This window comes from Barbus barbus (genome assembly GCF_936440315.1).
Source record: "Barbus barbus genome assembly, chromosome: 18".
Classification (NCBI taxonomy): Eukaryota; Metazoa; Chordata; class Actinopteri; order Cypriniformes; family Cyprinidae; genus Barbus; species Barbus barbus.
In genome coordinates, this window is record NC_136746.1 from 31,413,207 (window position 1) to 31,433,083 (window position 19,877).

Genomic DNA, 19,877 nt, shown 5'->3' on the forward strand with positions numbered 1-19,877 from the left:
GTATTTACTAACGCGTTGCAAAATAAGGTGAATTCTGTTTTCTAAAATAATAGAAATGAGAATTTAGAAATAAATGAGTCGTGCAATCATGGCGTTTACAGGGTTGTTGTGCTCTTGTGTTTCAGTCCGTGTCCGGAGCAGGGGATGGGCGACGAGTTTAACCTCATGGACCATTCGGACCTGTACATCCTGGACTTCAGTGAGTCTGATTTCAGTGCTTCATTAACATAATGAATGCTTACAGTCATTAGCTGAATAGTTTGCATCACATCATTAAAATGACCCTTACATTACAGAAGCTAAAATAAGAACTGCATCACGTGACAAGTGATCATTAAAGATGCAGGGCCCTGTTTTACTTTTTCCCAAACTCTGTTTGATATTTTTCTGGTCTCCATTTTAATGGTTAAATTACATTTTAGTAATCCAAAAGCATGTAATCATTTGGAATTATGAAACTTACACAATTTAACAAGAATTTATTAAACATGAAACAAAAATGACATATTTATCAAACGGATCCTTGATTCTGATTGGTTGAGCCGCGTCCGAAGCTGTTGTAATTACAAAGTAACATACATCTTTGTTTATGTTTGTGTGTTGCTCGGCAACCACTTTGTTGCAACCGTTTCTGAGGAACTACATTGTTTGGCGGAAGAATAATGTTTTCATTAATATCATTACGGGTGGTGATGGCGCAGTGGATAAGACACATGCCTTTGGTGTGAGAGACCCGGGTTCGAATCCACTGTGAGACACCAATGTGTCCCTGAGCAAGACACTTAACCCCTAGTTGCTCCAGAGGCGTGCGACCTCTGACATATATAGCAATTGTAAGTCGCTTTGGATAAAAGCGTCAGCTAAATGAATAAATGTAAATGTAAATTACATTTTATTTGCTACATATATGGAATAACCGTTTAATAAAAGCAATAAGCCCCGTGAAGCCATGGTTTACAGTGAATTTATACCAGTTAAGGGGCGTTGTTAGGCACGACGCAACGCTTCTTGGGGCTTATTGCGTTATTAGGACACTTTGAAATGCGTTTTATTTTTCTGAAATTCTGTGGATTTCATTTGAATGGTTTTAATCAGTTTAGTTGATTTATCATCTAAAAGCATGTCTAATATAGGGTTAACCCTAACTTTAACAACTTAGTTTATTAATTACAATAATTTGCACGTTTACACAGCAGTGTTTAACATTCACACACTCGTCCGTTTCGCCTTTGATGGAGTGCACAGCCCTACTCTTCATTTATTCATCCAGCATTTGCCAAACTCTGTGACACTCCATGTTTTACGGTAAATGATATTTTAATGGCGAGTGACTTGTGGTCGGTCAGTGATACGGTGACTTGGCCGATCCTCTCTCTGTCTCTGAGGCAGACGGGCACGGCGAGTGTGTGTTTGTGTGTCTGAGGCAGACGGGCACGGCGAGGCGCATCCGGCACCAAATAAAGGCCCTTCCTTTGGCAGCGTCCAGAGCAGCTCAGTGGGAGCAGGAGCAGAATAGAGCAGGGAAGCGCTTCAGCTTTACTCCTGCGGCTCAGGACTCACACGAGCGGCAGCGGAAGCCCATGTATGGCTGTCCATCCGCTCCAGACCCACTGACCGCTCATTCTGATGAACCGCTAGAGCAGATTATCTACAGCTAGAGGTGTGATTACAGTATGTGTGCTTCTGTTTTTTAGGTCCTAATCTGAAGACTTTATGCAAGCTAGCAGTTATTCAGTACAGTCTGGAGCAGTCAGGACTCCCTCATGACATCAGGTGAGAGTCAGAGCCCACACACACACACACACACACACACACGAGTGAATGAGTGTGAAACCAGAGATTGCGATAACAATCTACACCCCAACCCTTGACCCTCATCAGCAGCTCACAGCTTTACTGATCAGGTTACACACACACACACACACACAAACACACACGTGATGGAGGGCCGAGAGTGAAGCCATGTTAATACTCCACAGCCTCAAAAAAGCCCAATAATTCAACCAATTAGTGCAACAAATTTTCGCTCTCAACAAAGACAAAATACATCACACAGATTCAGTCCAAACACCAGCAGATACACACACACCGTATGCTGATTTACACCAAACATCCTTATTTTTAATATTTTAATATTCATCAATTTGGATTTTCTGTGCTCCTGTATGTACGTGTGTGTGTGTGTGTGTGTGTGTGTGTGTGTGTTGAATGCACGTGCTGTGGTCAGTGTGTGTGTGCGTGTGTGTTGAATGCACGTGCTGTGGTCAGTGTGTGTGTGTGTGCGTGTGTGTTGAATGCACGTGCTGTGGTCAGTGTGTGTGTGTGTGCGTGTGTGTTGAATGCACGTGCTGTGGTCAGTGTGTGTGTGTGTGCGTGTGTGTTGAATGCACGTGCTGTGGTCAGTGTGTGTGTGTGTGCGTGTGTGTTGAATGCACGTGCTGTGGTCAGTGTGTGTGTGAGCGTGCGTGCGTGTGTGCGTGTGCAGATGTGTTTAGGACTGCTCCTGGTGTGATTTCTCAGTGATCTGTTGTTCTAACTGATCCTCTGATAAAGCCGTGTGTGTGTGTGTGTTCTTCAGGTGGGAGCTGGCCGCTATGACCACTAACAGTAACATCAGTCGGCCCATCTTCTCCTCTCACGGCTGACAGCAGAACCCTCTCCAGAACCCTCTCCGGACTCCCGCCTACAGATGATCGACTCTCACCCGTTTGGGTCTGGATTGCAGTTTCTCGATCATAAAGGCCGTTCCCTGCAGGGTTTTGCTGCTGTTGAACTTGATTCCTGCTGAGGAGAAACGGACGTCACAATCTTAAATCAGTCCAATTATTCATCAGTGTTATGGTGTTTTAAAGAAGTTTTGGAGTGAAATGAAGATCATTTAACCTGTAACCTGCCGTTTCTCTGCTTGTGTTCAGATCGCTCCGTTGGGTTTATATGCCAGACTTTGGTTACGGTTCCACTCGTCCTCTTACATATCGAACACAGAGATGATCTTCAGAGAAGACTGGACTGGTTTTCTGTTTACCCACAGTGCTTCTGACAATAAAGCCTGACTCAACAATCAATAGAAATGGAAATATTCCCTCTGCATGCGTGCGTTCTGTCACACCGCCTTCGCTGACAGACTGTCTTAGATCTCAAAGAGTGGGAAAAAGTAAATGATGTAAAGTTTTCAGAAAAAGTTAGAATGTTTTCTCATATACTCAAATCACACAGAAAGATCCACACCGATCAAATAAACCTCCTCTGGTGTTTCTGGGCTGAATCTCGTGTTCAGTTTCTCCAGATTCACATCTTTCATAAGACGTCACTGAAAAGCCAGATCCATTGCTGCTGTTTCTTAACACCCCTTTATATTTCATCTGAATCGTTACTGTTGTGCAGAATATTGATATCGAGAGGTTATTGATTCTGATGGTGCCAAAGCTGCAGGTGAAGCGCTCACAGACGCTCCTGCGGATCAGTGTTCACTCGGCTTTTATTTGCATCCGCAGGATCTTTGTGTCTCGTCCGGTGCCTGATCAACTTCTCCAGAACTTCAGAAGCTCTGGAATCAAAGTCATCTTGTGGGTTTCAAACGCTTCTGGTCTGGATGGATTTGAAGCATTTTATTAGAGATTTTATTCATTGTGTCTGAATATCTGACATTAAACGGTCATAATGAATATTGTGCATCAGAAAATTCAACCGTCCTCAATCTATCCTTCATTATAGATAATGATTTGATGAAAGTGACTGAAAATGAAACCGGATGAAGCGCAAGTGCATTTTCTTAGTGATCTGTAGCTTGAAATGGAGTCATTTAATCCCTCAGACACTGCTTTCATGGGCTAACAGACACGTTATGATGGATGTGTGTTATCTGTAGTGAACGAGAGGAAGACACTATTCTTTATTTTCTGATTGGCCTATTACTTCTCAAGTGTAAATGCTGGGATTTATGTGTGAAGAACGTTTGGAAACATCACTGAGCCTCAAACATGATTCCTGGCTGGTGGATGAATCCACGAGTTTTGACTCGATCAATGTTACAAACGGGTTTTTAGTGGGATCTTGAATTTCCTAATCAATAAAACTGATGATAATTTTGCTTATTGTCTGCTTAAATGTGCAGTGTGAAGTGTTGGAACGCGTGTGTGATATAAAGAGCACATTGAGAATTGTTTTCCTGTAACATGACAATTTGAACACAATTTTGAGAAGACGTCATTCAATAAAAAATATTTTTAAATGAACATTTCTCCAGAATGAACATTTCTTTATTAATCCACAGATTTCGGCCTTTTGCCATATTAATCTGATACACAGCTATTCATAATATACATTGTAATCTATTTATCTTCATTAATAATTGTAAGCAAAGTTAAAATGCATTATGATATTTTCACGTTTCTTGTTAAATCTGAAACCGGTTGTGTGTTTTAATGCATTATTGTGTTTTAGCTGTGGTTGCAATTATTCATGAGATGATATGTGACCACAAAACCAGTCATAAGGGTCAATTTTTTTAAATTGAGGTTTATACATCATCTGAAAGCTGAATAAATAGCTTTCCATTGATGTATGGTTTGTTATGACAGGACAATATTTGTCTGAGATACAACTATTAGAAAATCTGGAATCTGAGGGAGCAAAAAAATCTAAATATTGAGAAAATCTCCTTTAAAGTTGTTCAAATGAAGTTCTTAGCAATGCATATTACTAATCAAAAATTAAGTTTTGATACATTTACGGAAGGAAATTTACTAAATATCTTCATGATCTTAATATCCTAATGAATTTTGTCATAAAAGAGAAATGTATAATTTTGATCCATACAATGTATTGTTGTCTATTGCTCCAGATATACCTGTGTTACTCATGACTGCTTTTGTGCTCCAGGGTCACATATTATGCATTATAAGGTGCATTACAAGGCATAATTAATACTACTGTAATGCATTATTTATAAAGGCTTTAAGTAAAGTGTTAAAGTTTCCTTCAGATCCATTCTTCCATCTGATGTCCACGATCAGCACTTCATCTTAAAGGATCGACCCGAGACGCTGTGTGTGTCATATTTACACACAAACAGTCTAATATATTCTTAACGTCTGTCGATCTCTGGAGGCTCCAGCGTCATCTTCACGTATGAAGCGTGATGGATCTGGCTGCGCTCTCAGTGGACGTGACCTTAATGGGCTTCTATTGAGCAAAGGTTGTGAAAGCTAAAGGTTAACTGCTGGAGGAGCTGCGACGGGACGAGACCCACCTGTCGGCCAGCTCGTGTTCACAGGAACCTTAAACTTGTGCCTTCGGCCGAGCACTAATGGCTGGACATCGCCACTCTCTCCGGGGACGAGCTCCTCCAGACCCAAACAGAGCATTAAGCTCGAGAGCCTGTGCTTGTTTTGACCTCCCTGGAGTCGAGCACTCCTCAGCTCAAACCCACAGCGACTGTGATGAATCACCTGAAGATGATTTCTGCTGACCTCTGACAGATCCTTAGACGCTGAGTGCTCAATCGTTCCCAAAGAAAGATGTGTTTGTGACCCTGGACCACAAAAGCAGTCATATTAAACATTATCTGAAAGCTGAATAAATAATCTCTCCATTGATGTATGGTTTGTTATGATAGGACAATATTTGTCTGAGATACAACTATTAGAAAATCTGGAATCTGAGGGAGCAAAAAAATCTAAATATTGAGAAAATCTCCTTTAAAGTTGTTCAAATGAAGTTCTTAGCAATGCATATTACTAATCAAAAATGAAGTTTTGATACATTTACGGTATGAAATTCACTAAATATCTTCATGGAACATGATCTTTACTTAATATCCTAATGATTTTTGTCATAAAAGAGAAATGTATAATTTTGATCCATACAATGTATTGTTGGCTATTGCTACAAATATACCTGTGTTACTCATGACTGATTTTGTGCTGCAGGGACACATATGTTTCTGACGGACGCTTCTGTAACCCTGAACCACTGAAACCAGTCGACAAACACAAGCAGAGTTTCTGATGCCAGGTCTCTCATTCGTGGTTCTGTTTGACGGTTTTAGCAATCAGAAGTGTGTTCTGTCCGTGGATGATATCGAGCGATACTCCAGACGGTCTCAGTGAAGATCTTGTAGCTGCTGTCTCTGAGGCAGTGTGTTCATATCTGTCAGTAGCACTGCTATAAAGTCCTGTGTTATCTACAGTGTTAAGTGCAGCGACGCTGCAGACGGGAAACTCCACAGACCCTCTTTATTCTGACGACCTTTATGTAAAACATCTCCTTCTAGTCTGAGCTTTGCTTCGGCTCACGCTGAACCCAAACGCAGCACATCTCCTCACAGATGTCTTCTGCAGCTCTCAAGTCAAGTCACCTTTATTTATATAGCGCTTTTAACAATGTAAATTGTGTCAAAGCAACTGCACAATATCAAAAAAGGAAAATAGTGTGTCAATAATGTAAAACAAAAAGATTAAAAAAAAAATAATTCAGTTAAAGGCATTTCATTATTGAATTCAGTGATGTCATCATCCAGCTCAGTTCAGTTTAAATAGTGTCTTTGCAATCAGGTCGACGATATCGCTGGAAATGAAGTGTCCCCAACTAAGCAAGCCAGAGGCGACAGCGGCAAGGAATCAAAACTCCATCGGTGACAGAATGGAGAAAAAAACCTTGGGAGAAACCAGGCTCAGTCGGGGGGGCAGTTCTCCTCTGGCCAAACAAACCAGCAGTTCAGTTCCAAACTGCAGCAAGTCAGATTGTGAGGGCTCAACTGGTTCCAGTGGTCTTTCCCGATGGCTGTCTAAGTGGCGGGGTCCTCACTGGGGATCTGTCTCTGGCGCTCATCTCTGTGTCCTGGTCTCCGCTGACTTTCAGGGCTGTAGAGGTCGTCTCTGGGTGCTGATCCACCATCTGATCTGGATACGGACTGGATCTGGTGACTGCAGTGACCATCTGGGCTGGATACGGACCGGAACGGGTGGCTATGGTGACTGGGGATATGTCCCCGGGGCTCATCCAGGTGTCCGGCCTCCGCCGACGATCAGGGCCACATACGTCATCTCCCAGCGCTGATCCACCATCTGATCCGGACACGGACTGAGAAACTGAATAGAAACAGACAAATATTAGCGTAGATGCCATTCTTCTTATGATGTAACGAGTACATCATGTGTTATGGGGAGTGTTCCCGGTTCCGGTTGATCTAATTAATGCAGCCTAACAATCCTTTAACAGATTTGAATAATAGAAGTGTATTAGTGTGTTATGTGTAAGCCAGGTTAAAGAAATGTGTCTTTAATCTAGATTTAAACTGACAGAGTGTGTCTGCCTCCAGAGCAGTGTTAGGTAGATTGTGAGTTTTGAGAACGCAGCAGACGTGGAGGACTATAATGTGATAAGAGCTCACTCAAGTACTGAGGAGCTAAGCCATTCAGGGCTTTATAAGTAATTAACAAGATTTTTTAAAATCTATACTATGTTTGATAGGGAGCCAATGCAGTGTTGACAGAACCGGGCTAATATGGTCGTACTTCCTGGTTCTAGTAAGAACTCTAGCTGCTGCATTTTGAACCAACTGTCTGTTGATCAAGCGTGCAGAACAACCACCCAATAAAGCATTACAATAGTCTAACCTTGAGGTCATAAACGCATGAATTAGTATTTCTGCCTTTGACGTTGAGAGCATAGGTCGCAATTTAGATCTGTTTTTGAGATGGAAAAACGCAGTTTTACAGATGCTAGAAACATGGCTTTCAAATGAAAGATTGCTATCAAACAGCACACCTACGTTCCTAACTGATGAAGAAGAATTGACAGAGAAAGCCGTCAAGTATTAGATATTGTTCTAGGTTATTACATGTGGGGTTTTTAGGTCTGATAATTAACACCTCTGTTTTTTCAGAATTTAGCAGTAAGAAGTTACTCGTCATCCAGTTTTTTATATCGACTATGCATTCCGTTAGTTTCTCAATTTGGTGTGTTTCACTGGGCCGCAAAGAAATATAGAGCTGAGTATCATCAGCATAACAGTGAAAGCTAACACTATGTCTCCTGATAATATCTCCCAAGGGTAACATGTAAAGCATGAAAAGTAACGGCCCTAGTACTGAGCCTTGAGGTACTCCGTACTGCACTTGTGATCGATATGATACCTCTTCATTCACTGCTACGAACTGATGGCATTCAGATAAGTACGATTTGAACCATGCTAATGCACTTCCACTAATGCCAACAAAGTGTTCTAGTCTATTTAAAAGAATGTTGTGGTCGATAGTGTCGAACGCAGCGCTAAGATCCAGTAGCACTAATAAAGAGATGCAACCACGATCAGATGATAGAAGCAGGTCATTTGTAACTCTAATGAGAACAGTCTCAGTACTACGATACGGTCCAAATCCTGACTGGAATTCCTCACAAATTCTATTTTTCTCTAAGAAGGAATATAATAAAAATTAAAAGATCGGTCTGTAATTAACTAAATCTTTGGGGTCAAGTTGTGGTTTTTTAATGAGAGCCTGAATAACAGCCAATTTGAAGGTTTTGGGGACATATCCTAATGACAGTGATAAATTATTAATAGCCAATAGAGGATCTATGACTTCTGGAAGCAGCTCTTTTAGTAGTTTAGATGGAATAGGGCCAAACATACATGTTGTTGGTTTAGATGATTTAACAAATTTATACAATTCTTCCTCTCCTATAGTAGAGAATGAGTGGAATTGTTCCTCAGGGGATCTATAGTGGTGCGATATTGTAGCTGACGGCTGCATGGTTACAATTTTATCTCTGATAGAATCGATCTTGGAAGTAAAGTAGTTCATAAAGTCATTACTGCTGTGCTCTTGGGAAATGCCAACACCTGTTGATGCTTTATTTTTCATTAATTTAGTGACTGTATAATAAATTGAATAAATACCAGGGGTTATGTTTGTTTTCTAATAGAAGAGATGAAAAGTAATCAGATCTAGCAGTTTTTAATGCTTTTCTGTAGGATAGGATATTTTCCCGTCAGGCTATATGAAATACCTCTAGTTTTGTTTTCCTCCATCTGCGCTCCATTTTCCATTCTGCTCTCTTTAGGGTGCGAGTGTGCTCATTATACCACGGAGTCGGACTGTTTTCTTTGATCTTCCTTAAGCGTAAAGTGAAGTGAAGTGACATACGTCCAAGTATGGTGAGCCATACTCGGAATTTGTGCTCTGCATTCAACCCATCCAACGTGCACACACACAGCAGTGAACACACACACACACAGCAGTGAACACACACACACACACAGCAGTGAACACACACACAGCAGTGAACACACACACAGCAGTGAACACACACACACACACACACACACACACAGTGAACACACACCCGGAGCAGTGGGCAGCATTTATGCTGCGGCGCCCGGGGAGCAGTTGGGGGTTCGGTGTCTTGCTCAAGGGCACCTCAGTCGTGGTATTGAGGGTGGAGAGAGCGCTGGACATTCACTCCCCCCACCTACAATCCCTGCTGGCCCGAGACTCGAACCCACAACCTTTGGATTACGAGTCTGACTCTCTAACCATTAGGCCACGACTTCCCCCAAAAGGAGCAACTGTATCTAAAGTGCTAGAAAAGGGAGAGTCCATAGTTTCTGTTACATTATCAAGTTTTTCTGCGCGAAGATTACTTACAAAGCAGTCTTTTGTGGTAGAGGTGATGGTTCTACCATACTTGTAACAAGGAGTAGAATTTACAGTTTTAGCTATATGGAGTTTACACAAGACTAGATAATGATCTGAGATATCATCGCTTTGCTGCAGAATTTCAATACCACTAACATTAATTCCATGTGACAGTATTAAATCTAGAGGATGATTTCGACAATGAGTAGGTCCTGAAATGTGTTGTTTAACCCCAATAGAGTTCAGAATGTCTATGAATGCTGATCCTAATGCATCTTTTTCATTATCGACATGGATATTAAAATCGTCATCAATTAAGACTTTATCTGCAGCCAGTACTAACACAGATAGAAAATCAGCAAATCCTTTAATAAAGTCTGTGTGGTGCACTGGTGGCCTGTATACAGTAGCCAGTACCAACATCACAGGGGATTTATCAGTAACACGTGTTTCTCTAGATAATGTTATACGCAGCACCATAACTACAAACGAGTTATACTTAAAGCCTGCCCTCTGAGAAATACTGAGAATATTGCTATAAATTGTAGCAACACCTCCCCCTTTACCGTTTGGACGTGGCTCATTTTTATAGCAGTAATCTTGGGGAGGTAGACTCATTTAAAGTAACGTATTCATCTGGTTTTAGCCATGTTTCTGTCAAACAGAGCAAATCTAGATTATTATCATTGACCAAATCATTTACAAAAAGTGCTTTTGTAGAAAGGGACCTGATATTCAGTAAGCCAAGCTTTATCAATTATTTCTCTGTATTGTAAACATTTTTTATTTGTTGAACATCAATTAAATTGTTACTCTTAATTTGGTTTGGATGTTTTCTGTATTTTCTAGTTCGGGGAACAGACATAGTCTCTCTAGTGTGATATCTAGGTGAAGGAGTCTCTATGTGCTGAGAATTAACTGACTTCTGTGACGTAAGGCGGCTAGCAGACGGTCGGTTTAGCCAGTCTGTCTGCTTCCTGACCTGGGCCCCAGTTAGTCAAGTACGAACTCTAAGACTATGTGCCATATTTCTAGAGAGAAGAGCGGCACCACCTCAGGAGGGATGAACACCATCTCTTTTCAACAGGTCAGATCTGCCCCAAAAACTCGTCCAATTGTCTATAAAGTCTATGTTATTCTGCGAGCACCACTTAGACATCCAGCCATTGAGTGACGACAGTCTGCTATGTATCTCGTCACCCCGGTAAGCAGGGAGCGGGCCAGAGCATATTACAGTGTCTGACATCATACTTGCAAGTTCACACACCTCTTTAACATTATATTTAGTGATCTCCGACTGGTGAAGTCGAACATCATTAGCGCCGACGTGGAGAACAATCTTACTGAATTTACGTTTAGCATTAGCCAGCACTTTTAAATAAGATGTCAGGCGCTCTGGCTCCCGGTAAACAATGGACTATGATGGCTGGTGTCTCTATTTTCACGTAGAATCGCCAATAACCAGAGCACTTTCATCAGGTTTCTCAGTGGGTGCTTCACTGAGTGGGGAGAACCTGTTTGATGTTCTGATTGGAACGGAAGAGCGGTGTTTTGACCCGCGACTAGGCCGCCTCACAGTCACCCAGCTGCCCTGCTGCACGGGCTCAACCGGAACCGAACAATGTACAGGACTCCCTGAGCTAGTCGCATCCAAAGCAGTATCTACAGCCCTCACATTCTTACTATCCTCAACTAAAGTTTGGATGCACGTCTCTAATTCTGAAACCTTCTCTGTCAGCCTAACTATTTCCCTGCATTTATCACATGTGAATCCCTCATCGCCGACAGAGAGAGATAAACTATACATGTGACATGAAGTGCCAACAACAATAGCAGGAGAAGCCATTACTCACCGTGACTGATGAATGATACCAACTTAACTTACCACTTACCACTGTTGTTTGATGAACTCGTGAAAAACAGAGCGAGAAAAAAAGAAAACAATAATAGGAGCGAATAGAAACGCGAGTAACAAGCTAACCAGCTGATGCGCTGCACTCACGGTTTTAAAAAGCGAACGATCAAATTAGTTAGATTAGTTTGATAGATAATACCAGAAATATGGTGGGAATTAAGTTATATATTATATATTAGTTATATATTATGTATATTATTATGAAGCAATTGATCACCCGATGTGTGAAACACCGCCAAGAAGGGACTGAACACCAAAAACTGTGACTGTGACAGAGAAGACCACAACAATGTACATCTCACACTGAAGACTCTGATTTCTGTGCAGATTCTTGTTCTGATCTGGAGTCGCTCAGACTGGACAGAGTCAGTCATATATGATGGACACAGTGATTTTTAGCTTCAGTCTGTGATTCCAAATCAGACATGTTTGATATTTTGAGCTAATTTTATAACACACAGTAGTGACTCCAAATATCAAATAGTTGATCCTCAGTTGTTTAGTGTCTGATGTGTTTTAACCCTCGTGTTGAGTTCTGGTCAGTTTGACCTGGAGAGGATCTTCTTTTTCCTGACAATGCTAGTTAATGTTAAGCATTACAGTAAAACTTACTGACTTGATAACAACTTTGCAAAAAAAAAAAAAAAAAAAAACTGACACCCCGGAATACAACTTTGTTTTTAATTTTCTTATGATCTAATTATCACCAAATCTTGGATTCAGTTTTTTTGTCACCTTGCTTGCTTTCAGTCAGCACAGGTTTTGTATTGATTGAACATTGATCTGAGCTTCTGCACAAAATTATCCACAAATAATGTTGTTTTCTCCCACTCAAAAAATGATCAATGAGGCCTACAATCTGAATTAGTATTGAATTACTGAATTATTTGACGGATTTTAGCTATAAAATTGTAGTTATAGTGTATTAATCAAACATATATAATATATAAATCAAACAAACACAAAAGTGTATTTGCATGAAGCTGATAAAAAAGCTGAAGAAATGAATGAAATATGATTGTATCTGACTTTATTGTGCTCAAACTCCGAGAGGAATAATAACTAACCTTCTCTCTCTCTCTCTCTCTCTCTCTCTCTCTCTCTCTCTGTGTGTGTGTGTGTGTGTGTTGTGATGACGTCACTGCAGGTATTTTTACTCTCGAGCGCTATAAATATCGGGTCAGTCCTCGTGTCGTCACGGCGGAGGGGTTTCTCTGCAGGTCTCAGGTTGAGCTCCTTGAGAGTATATAAGACGGATCATCACACACACACACACACACGCACGCACGCACGCACACATATCAGAGGTGAGGAGAGCAACTCAACCAGCGCTGACTAACCTAAACTAAACTAACCCAGCTACTGACCTGTCATCTTTGCATGTTACTGTAGTTTTTCAGCATAAATGATTGCGTGAAGCCGCTTTCATCAGTGTGACCCCGACTCCTGTGCTTCCTCAGATCTGTGTGAGGATGAGGATGAGGATGAGCTGCGACGCGAGCGTCAGGCGGAGTCTCCGCGCGTCCAAGCGCGTCAGGTCAGTGACCAGAGCCTTACAACGCCTTCACATTATAATCAATCCTGATGAAACTGTCCTGCTCTGCATGCTAGTGTAGTGTTTACTGTACTATAGGTGTGTGTGTGAGTGTGTGTGTGTGTGTGTGAGTGTGTGTGTATAGAGCTCCATCCAGGACTCCCTTTTATAAGAAGTTTCTCATTCATTGAAACTCTGTCTTTGAGTATCTCTCACAGGCTCAGTGTCATTCATCCTAACTTACAAACTATTAGAGATCATCTTTAATGATAAATGGTGAATTCTATGAGGTTATGAGAGCGGAAAAGAAAAGCAGCCAGTGCAGGTCTGTATGTTTTATCGTCTGGGTTCTGCGTCTGACCTGGGTTCTGCCTCTGTCCTCACGATCGGATGCAGGTCCACTAAAGGAGCATCCAAAGCCCGACGAGACCACATCAACGCAGAGATCCGGACCCTGCGGTCCCTGCTGCCCATCTCGGCTGAGGACCAGGAGCGTCTGTCCTACCTGCACTCCATGTCTCTCATCTGCACCTTCATCAGGAAGAGCGTGCTCCTGTCCGGGAAGGACACTCCGGCAGCAGGGTCTGGATTCGGTCCGGATCCGTCTGGTGCTTCTCCTCTCTACCAAAGCTTTCTGCAAGCGCTGCCTGGATTTATTGTGGCTCTGACCAGAGACGGAAAGCTGGTCTACGTGTCTGAAAATGTGCAGGAGTATCTCGGTCTGTCCATGGTGAGAGAACTGTTCTTTTCTGTTTCACATGCACACACATTTATCCTTCGTTATATTCAGTGATTATTAGGATCAATTTGACCCATGCTTGAAAAATTGGTTAAACTATTTATTTCTTCTTGAATATTTCTCGTTAAGGGTTATGAATGTGCATGCAAAGTTTTGACACACAGATGTGTTTTGGAAAGACTGTTTTGTTTGTGTTGGGGTCAAACTCACCCCAAAAAATCCAGTACTTAGAAAAACAGGTAAAAAATGGTGAACCTTTATTGCACCTTGTCAGACACTAAAATACAAAATACATGAGAGTTTAAGAATTTAAGTCAAAGTTTACTCAAAATTGCAGACTTCTGAATTCATTTAGTTGTTTCAACAAAAATAACAACAAAAATAGATTGTTTAAAATAATTATTAAATTCCTCACATTTTATATGTTTAAGTCCCTGACAAACTACAATAAATGTGTTATGTTTTTACATGAATCTAGTGTTTTACATACACTCTCAGAAAAGAATGTACAAAATATGGCACTGGGGCAGTACCTTTTCAAAAGGTACTAAAATGCAGCATAAATAGGGTATATGTGTCCCTGCAGCACAAAAGCAGTCATGAGCAGCACAGGTATATTTGTAGCAATAACCAACAATACATTGTATGGATCAAAATTATACATTTCTCTTTTATGACAAAAATCATTAGGATATTAAGATCATGTTCCATGAAGATATTTAGTAAATTTCCTACCGTAAATATATCAGAACTTCATTTTTGATTAGTAATATGCATTGCTAAGAACTTCATTTGAACAACTTTAAAGGAGATTTTCTCAATATTTAGATTTTTTTGCTCCCTCAGATTCCAGATTTTCTAATAGTTGTATCTCAGACAAATATTGTCCTCTCATAACAAACCGTACATCAATGGAAAGATTATTTATTCAGCTTTCTTTCTATGCATAATTCTGAATTTCACAAAATTGACCCTTATGACTGGTTTTGTGCTCCAGGGTCACAAATGTGCTTTTGTACCTTTTTCTGAGTGTGTCCAGTGTGGGTCAAAGGTCATGCCCAGTTTTTGAGCACCAGTGTTTTGTGTTGCTCTGTAGGTGGATGTGCTTCAGGGAGATTCGTTCTATGATATGATGGACGGTCGTGACGCAGAAGCGGTGCGAGTGATTTTGAGAGAGCAGGACGTCTCAGCAGGTGAGCGAGACGTTCAGAAGCTTCCTTCTGTGTGTTGTGTGATGTCCAGATCAGGTCTGACCTCGTGTGTGTCTCTCAGAGCGCAGCTTCGTGTGCCGCATGCACAGCTCCAGAGCGCTCCGGCTCCAGAACACCGGCTGCTGCTCCATGCTGGTGAGGGGGCGATTCCGGGCAAACACCGCTGTGTTTGTGGCCCTCTGCTCGCCCACGGTCGACAGACTGAAGGACAGCGAGCTCCTGAGGGCCTCCGCCTGCTTCCAGACGCTCCACAGACCGGACATGAGGCTCCAGCACGCCCCCTGCAGGTACAAACACCACAGCGCTGTGCTGATCCACCAGCAATCTGCATTTCTGTTAGAGAGTATTGATTTGAGAGGTGGACGAGATGTAGGAGCTTTCAGTGGGTGTTTTGAAATGAATGATATGTTTGTTGATTGTGATGAAATATGTTTCCACAGCGTCTTGTTCCACCTGGGTTTCTCAGCGGAGGAGCTGATCGGTCGATCGTGGTACGAGCTCCTGCATCCGGAGGATCTGGCGCTCGCAGCCGGCTGCCATCGCACACTTAGTGAGTCCTCACACACTGATCTGTGCAAATGCAAAAATAATTATTTTATTCATCAAGGATGCATTAAATTGATCAAAAGTGACAGTGAAGACATTTATGACCCTGGAGCACAAAACTGGTCATAAGGGTCAATTTTTTCAAAATTGAGATTTCTGCATCATCTGAAAGCTGAATAAATAATCTTTCCATTGATGTATGGTTTGTTAGGATAGGACAATATTTGTCTGAGATACAACTATTTGAAAATCTGGAATCTGAGGGAGCAAAAAAATCTAAATATTGAGAAAATCTCCTTTAAAGTTGTTCAAATTAAGTTCTTAGCAATGCATATTACTAATCAAAAATGAAGTTTTGATATATTTATGGTAGGAAATTGACTAAATATCTTGATGGAACATGATCTTTACTTAATATCCTAATGATTTTTGTCATAAAAGAGAAATGTATAATTTTGATCCATACAATGTATTGATGGCTATTGATGACTGCTTTTGTGCTGCAGGGACACAAATATAATGTCGCAAAATATTTCTATTTCAAATAAACGATTTTCTTCTGTGAATCCATCTGTGAATCCTGAAAAATAAAATGTATCACGGTTTCCACAAAAATATTGTGCAGCACAACTGTGTTCAACATTGATAATAATCAGAAATGTTTGTTGAGCAGTAAATCAGTATATTATTATGATTTCTGAAGATCATGTGACACTGAAGACTGCAGTAATGATGCTGAAAATACAGCTGCACATCACAGAAATACATTACAGTTTAACACATATTCACACAGAAAACAGCTGTTTTACACTGTAATAATATTTCACTGTTTTTTACTGGATTCTTGATCAAATAAATGCAGCGTTGATAAGAAGAAGAGACTTCTTTCACAAACATTAAAAGTCCTACTGACCCCAAGCTTCTGAGCAGTAGATGACTGTAAGGTGATGACTGTGTTGGGAATCTGCATCTTTACTGACGCACGCGTCTGGTTTGTCAGCTGGAGATGACGGCGAGGCGAGCGCAGAGATGCTGGTTCGACTGCAGCGGCAGGATCAGTCGTGGATCTGGCTGTACATCTGTGCGACCGCGGACCGATCCAGAGACATGATCGTCTGCACAAACCACGTCATCAGGTGAGCATCTGATCTCAGCTCGTCTCTACAGCAGCCGCTGATTTCTCACTCTTTCTTCATTGTTTCAATTTGATCAATTCTGATTCTGATTATCGGAAAAAAATGAAGTCAAACATTTAGATATCAGACATATTTATTCTGTCTCTGCACTATTCTGTATATATATGTGACTCTACAGCACTAAATCAGTCATGAGTAGCACAGGTATATCTGTAGCAATAGCCAACAATACATTGTATGGATCAAAATTATACATTTCTCTTTTATGACAAAAATCATTAGGATATTAAGATCATGTTCCATGAAGATATTTAGTAAATTTCATACTGTAAATATATCAAAACTTAATTTCTGATTAGTAATATGCATTGCTAAGTACTTCATTTGAACAACTTTAAAGGAGATTTCCTCAATATTTAGATTTTTTTCTAAATCTCAATGGAAAGCTCATTTATTTAGCTTTCAGATGATGAATAAATCTCAATATGACTGGTTTTGTGCTCCGGGGTTACGAATTGAGAATTTTTTTTTTACGGGAGGAGCACATTCAGATAATTAACCTAATTAACACGAGAGAGTTCTCTCACAATTCTGAAGAAAGAAATTTAGACAACTAAACAAAATCCCATGGAATTTATGAATGGAATGATTCAATGATTCACTCAAGTTTCATTAGTGGATGAATCAGTGTTTTTGAATCAATCTCTTGAATGAATGATTCAAAGACAAATACATTTTTAACAGCCCCTTTTTGCCACCTAAACAAAAAAGATGCACACATTGATAGGTGGAATTAAAATTTTAATTTACAACAATTATCTGATTCCTGACCATAAGTATGCGATTATGGAATTTTAATTGTTTTTCGATACCCAACCCTGCTGATTTTCTTCTGGTTTCTCATCTGCAGTGAAGCGGAGGCGGTCTATCTCAGAGACAAACTGTACGGCGCTGCGCAGACGTCTCTGCCGGCTTGTGTGCCGAGAGACTGCGATCTGCTCCGGAGGAACTCCGAGACCGGCGCAGACTCGCTGGCGTGTCTCTTCTCCACCCCGCCCTACAGCCCCACTTCCTCCCACTGCTCCTCTGACTTCCTGTCTGATGGCTTGGGTGCGCTCTGTCCGCCTCAGCCGCTCCCCGACCTGTTCTCTGACCCGTTCTCTCCGGCGCTCTGTCCGGCTGAGGCTCACCTGGTCCCGGTGTACGGCGTCTGCGAGGCTCTTGAGGACTTCGGTGTGTTTCTGATGCCGGAAAACTCGCCCCCTGTGGAGGGACCCTTGCTGTACAGCGAGGCGGAGCGGGCGGAGATCGGGACGCTGGCCCGGCAGATCCACTCTCTGGCCAGCATCTTCGACGCCTACAGCAGGACACGACCTGATCCAGCGCCCGGGGCCCTCTGCTGGCCGGAGCCGCTGCTGGACGAGGCCGTCATCGATTGCATCCTCACAGACTGCGGCTGGGGCCGGGGCCGGGGCCGGGGCCCGATGGAGCGGTTCCCAGCGGATCCCTGTGTGTACGTCGCTCCCACGCTTTGACCATAAACCCACAAACTCAAGACTCACGCTAGTGACCAGTGCATCATCCCCAGGAGAAAAACATTCTTCCAGAATGTACTTAAAGTGCTGTATTTTCACACACAAATTTTGTACTTAATATACTAAAAATTATTCTTTAGTACTTTAGTACTTCTAAACTTAAGATCATCTAAGTGTACTCAACTGTGCTATTTTGGGACACCATGAATATAAACTAAAATGCGCTTTTAACATACTAGTTAATAGTGTATATATATATATACTCTGTAAATGTATTTAGTCAGCACTTGTAGTACACTTAAACCATCTTTCATACACTAGTGCTGACTAGTGGTGAGATAGTATGTTAAAAGTGAATTTTAGTCACAATAGCACAGTTGAGTATACTTTGATGATCTTAAGTTTATCTTAAGAAGTGCCTAAAAAAAGAATCAGTTTTAGTATATTAAGAACAAAATTAGTGCGTGGAAATACAGCACTTTAAGTACATTATGGAAGTGCACTTTTTTCACCTAAGACTAGTTAGTTACAATAATAATATTGCTTTTTGCAGTAACTAGTAACTAATTACTAATAATATTTCAGTAATAATATTAGTTTCTATCCATAAAACAGCTCCTTAGTTACTTTCGATGTCTCAATTCCTACTGATTTAAAGTCCAACAATCCAATAATTTCTAGATTTATTTTCATAATTTTCATGACATGCACAGACACATGAAGTCAGCAGGCATATGGAATATGAAAAAGCGTACATTTAGCGGATGGAAATATTGCATTACATTGATTTTGTGAGGAGAAAAGATGATGTGAACACGTGTGTAAAAATGAAACCATTTTCTTATGAAATTATATGATTTCTTTTGATAAAATACATCATGGAATATAACTGTATATGGGTATAACAGAGAAATTATAGATACAAATAGCTTCAAGCTACACATGACAATTACTGAGATTAATACAACACTTTTACTTAAACATTACTATTAATCACCACTGAGTGTTTGTAACAACTGATTGCGATCCAGTGTGGATTTTGGCCAAATGATGAGGCAGAAATAAATTCTTAGTAATATTTTACAAGAATTGAATGGGGAGGATACGCAACTTCTGTGGGGTGTGAAAGAAAAGTGACATAACTAGTATTGTAACTAATTACTGTTTCCAGAAAGTAAAGTAATAATATTACTTTTGAAAGGAGTAACTAGTAATGAGAAGTATATTCTGTTTTTTGAGTAACTAGCCAGCGCTGCTAGTAACCCAGTATGGCATATTGCCTTCGCAGCCAGTGGCTGGAGATCTGATGAGGAACTGGTTTCTCCTCGTTTCTGCAGAATTATTAACACACCTGCAGTGTTTTATGAATGTGAAGAACATGCCCTCTTTCTGTATATGTACCGCCAGTCGTTCTGGTCCTTGTGTTGCTGGTGGCTCAAAGCATGTAGATGTAGTTTTTGTAAACGACTCAATAATAAGCTTCTCTGCACACAAACACCGAAGATCCTCAAACCAGTCGAGAGCGATGAGCTAAAGCTACCTCATGAAGCCAGTGAGATCTTTCTGTGGTGTTGCTGTATATTTATTTTCTGAGGTTTATGTTAGATTTGTAGATCATTC

At 41.0% G+C, this 19,877-nt stretch overlaps 2 protein-coding genes across 3 annotated transcripts in view; both read left to right on the top strand.

Annotated features, from left to right (window-relative positions):
* Positions 1–4,240, top strand: part of LOC306884553 (kelch domain-containing protein 3-like) — a 40,107-nt gene extending 35,867 nt beyond the window's left edge. For both annotated transcript variants that reach the window (XM_079440512.1, XM_079440513.1), the window contains 3 exons: positions 126–199; positions 1,695–1,773; positions 2,579–4,240. In XM_079440512.1, the coding sequence (XP_079296638.1) occupies positions 126–199; positions 1,695–1,773; positions 2,579–2,645 (220 nt within the window). In that variant the 3' untranslated portion in view covers positions 2,646–4,240. The remainder of the gene's footprint in view (positions 1–125; positions 200–1,694; positions 1,774–2,578) is intronic.
* Positions 4,241–13,040: 8,800 nt separating this feature from the next.
* LOC306884230 (neuronal PAS domain-containing protein 4-like) lies at positions 13,041–18,257 on the top strand (the record flags this gene model as incomplete). Its single annotated transcript, XM_079439949.1, has 7 exons — positions 13,041–13,093; positions 13,487–13,820; positions 14,926–15,022; positions 15,102–15,327; positions 15,481–15,590; positions 16,587–16,722; positions 17,633–18,257. 7 exons carry the CDS (start codon positions 13,041–13,043, stop codon positions 18,255–18,257), a joined length of 1,581 nt encoding a protein of 526 aa, XP_079296075.1.
* Between the last annotated feature and the right edge of the window lie 1,620 nt (positions 18,258–19,877).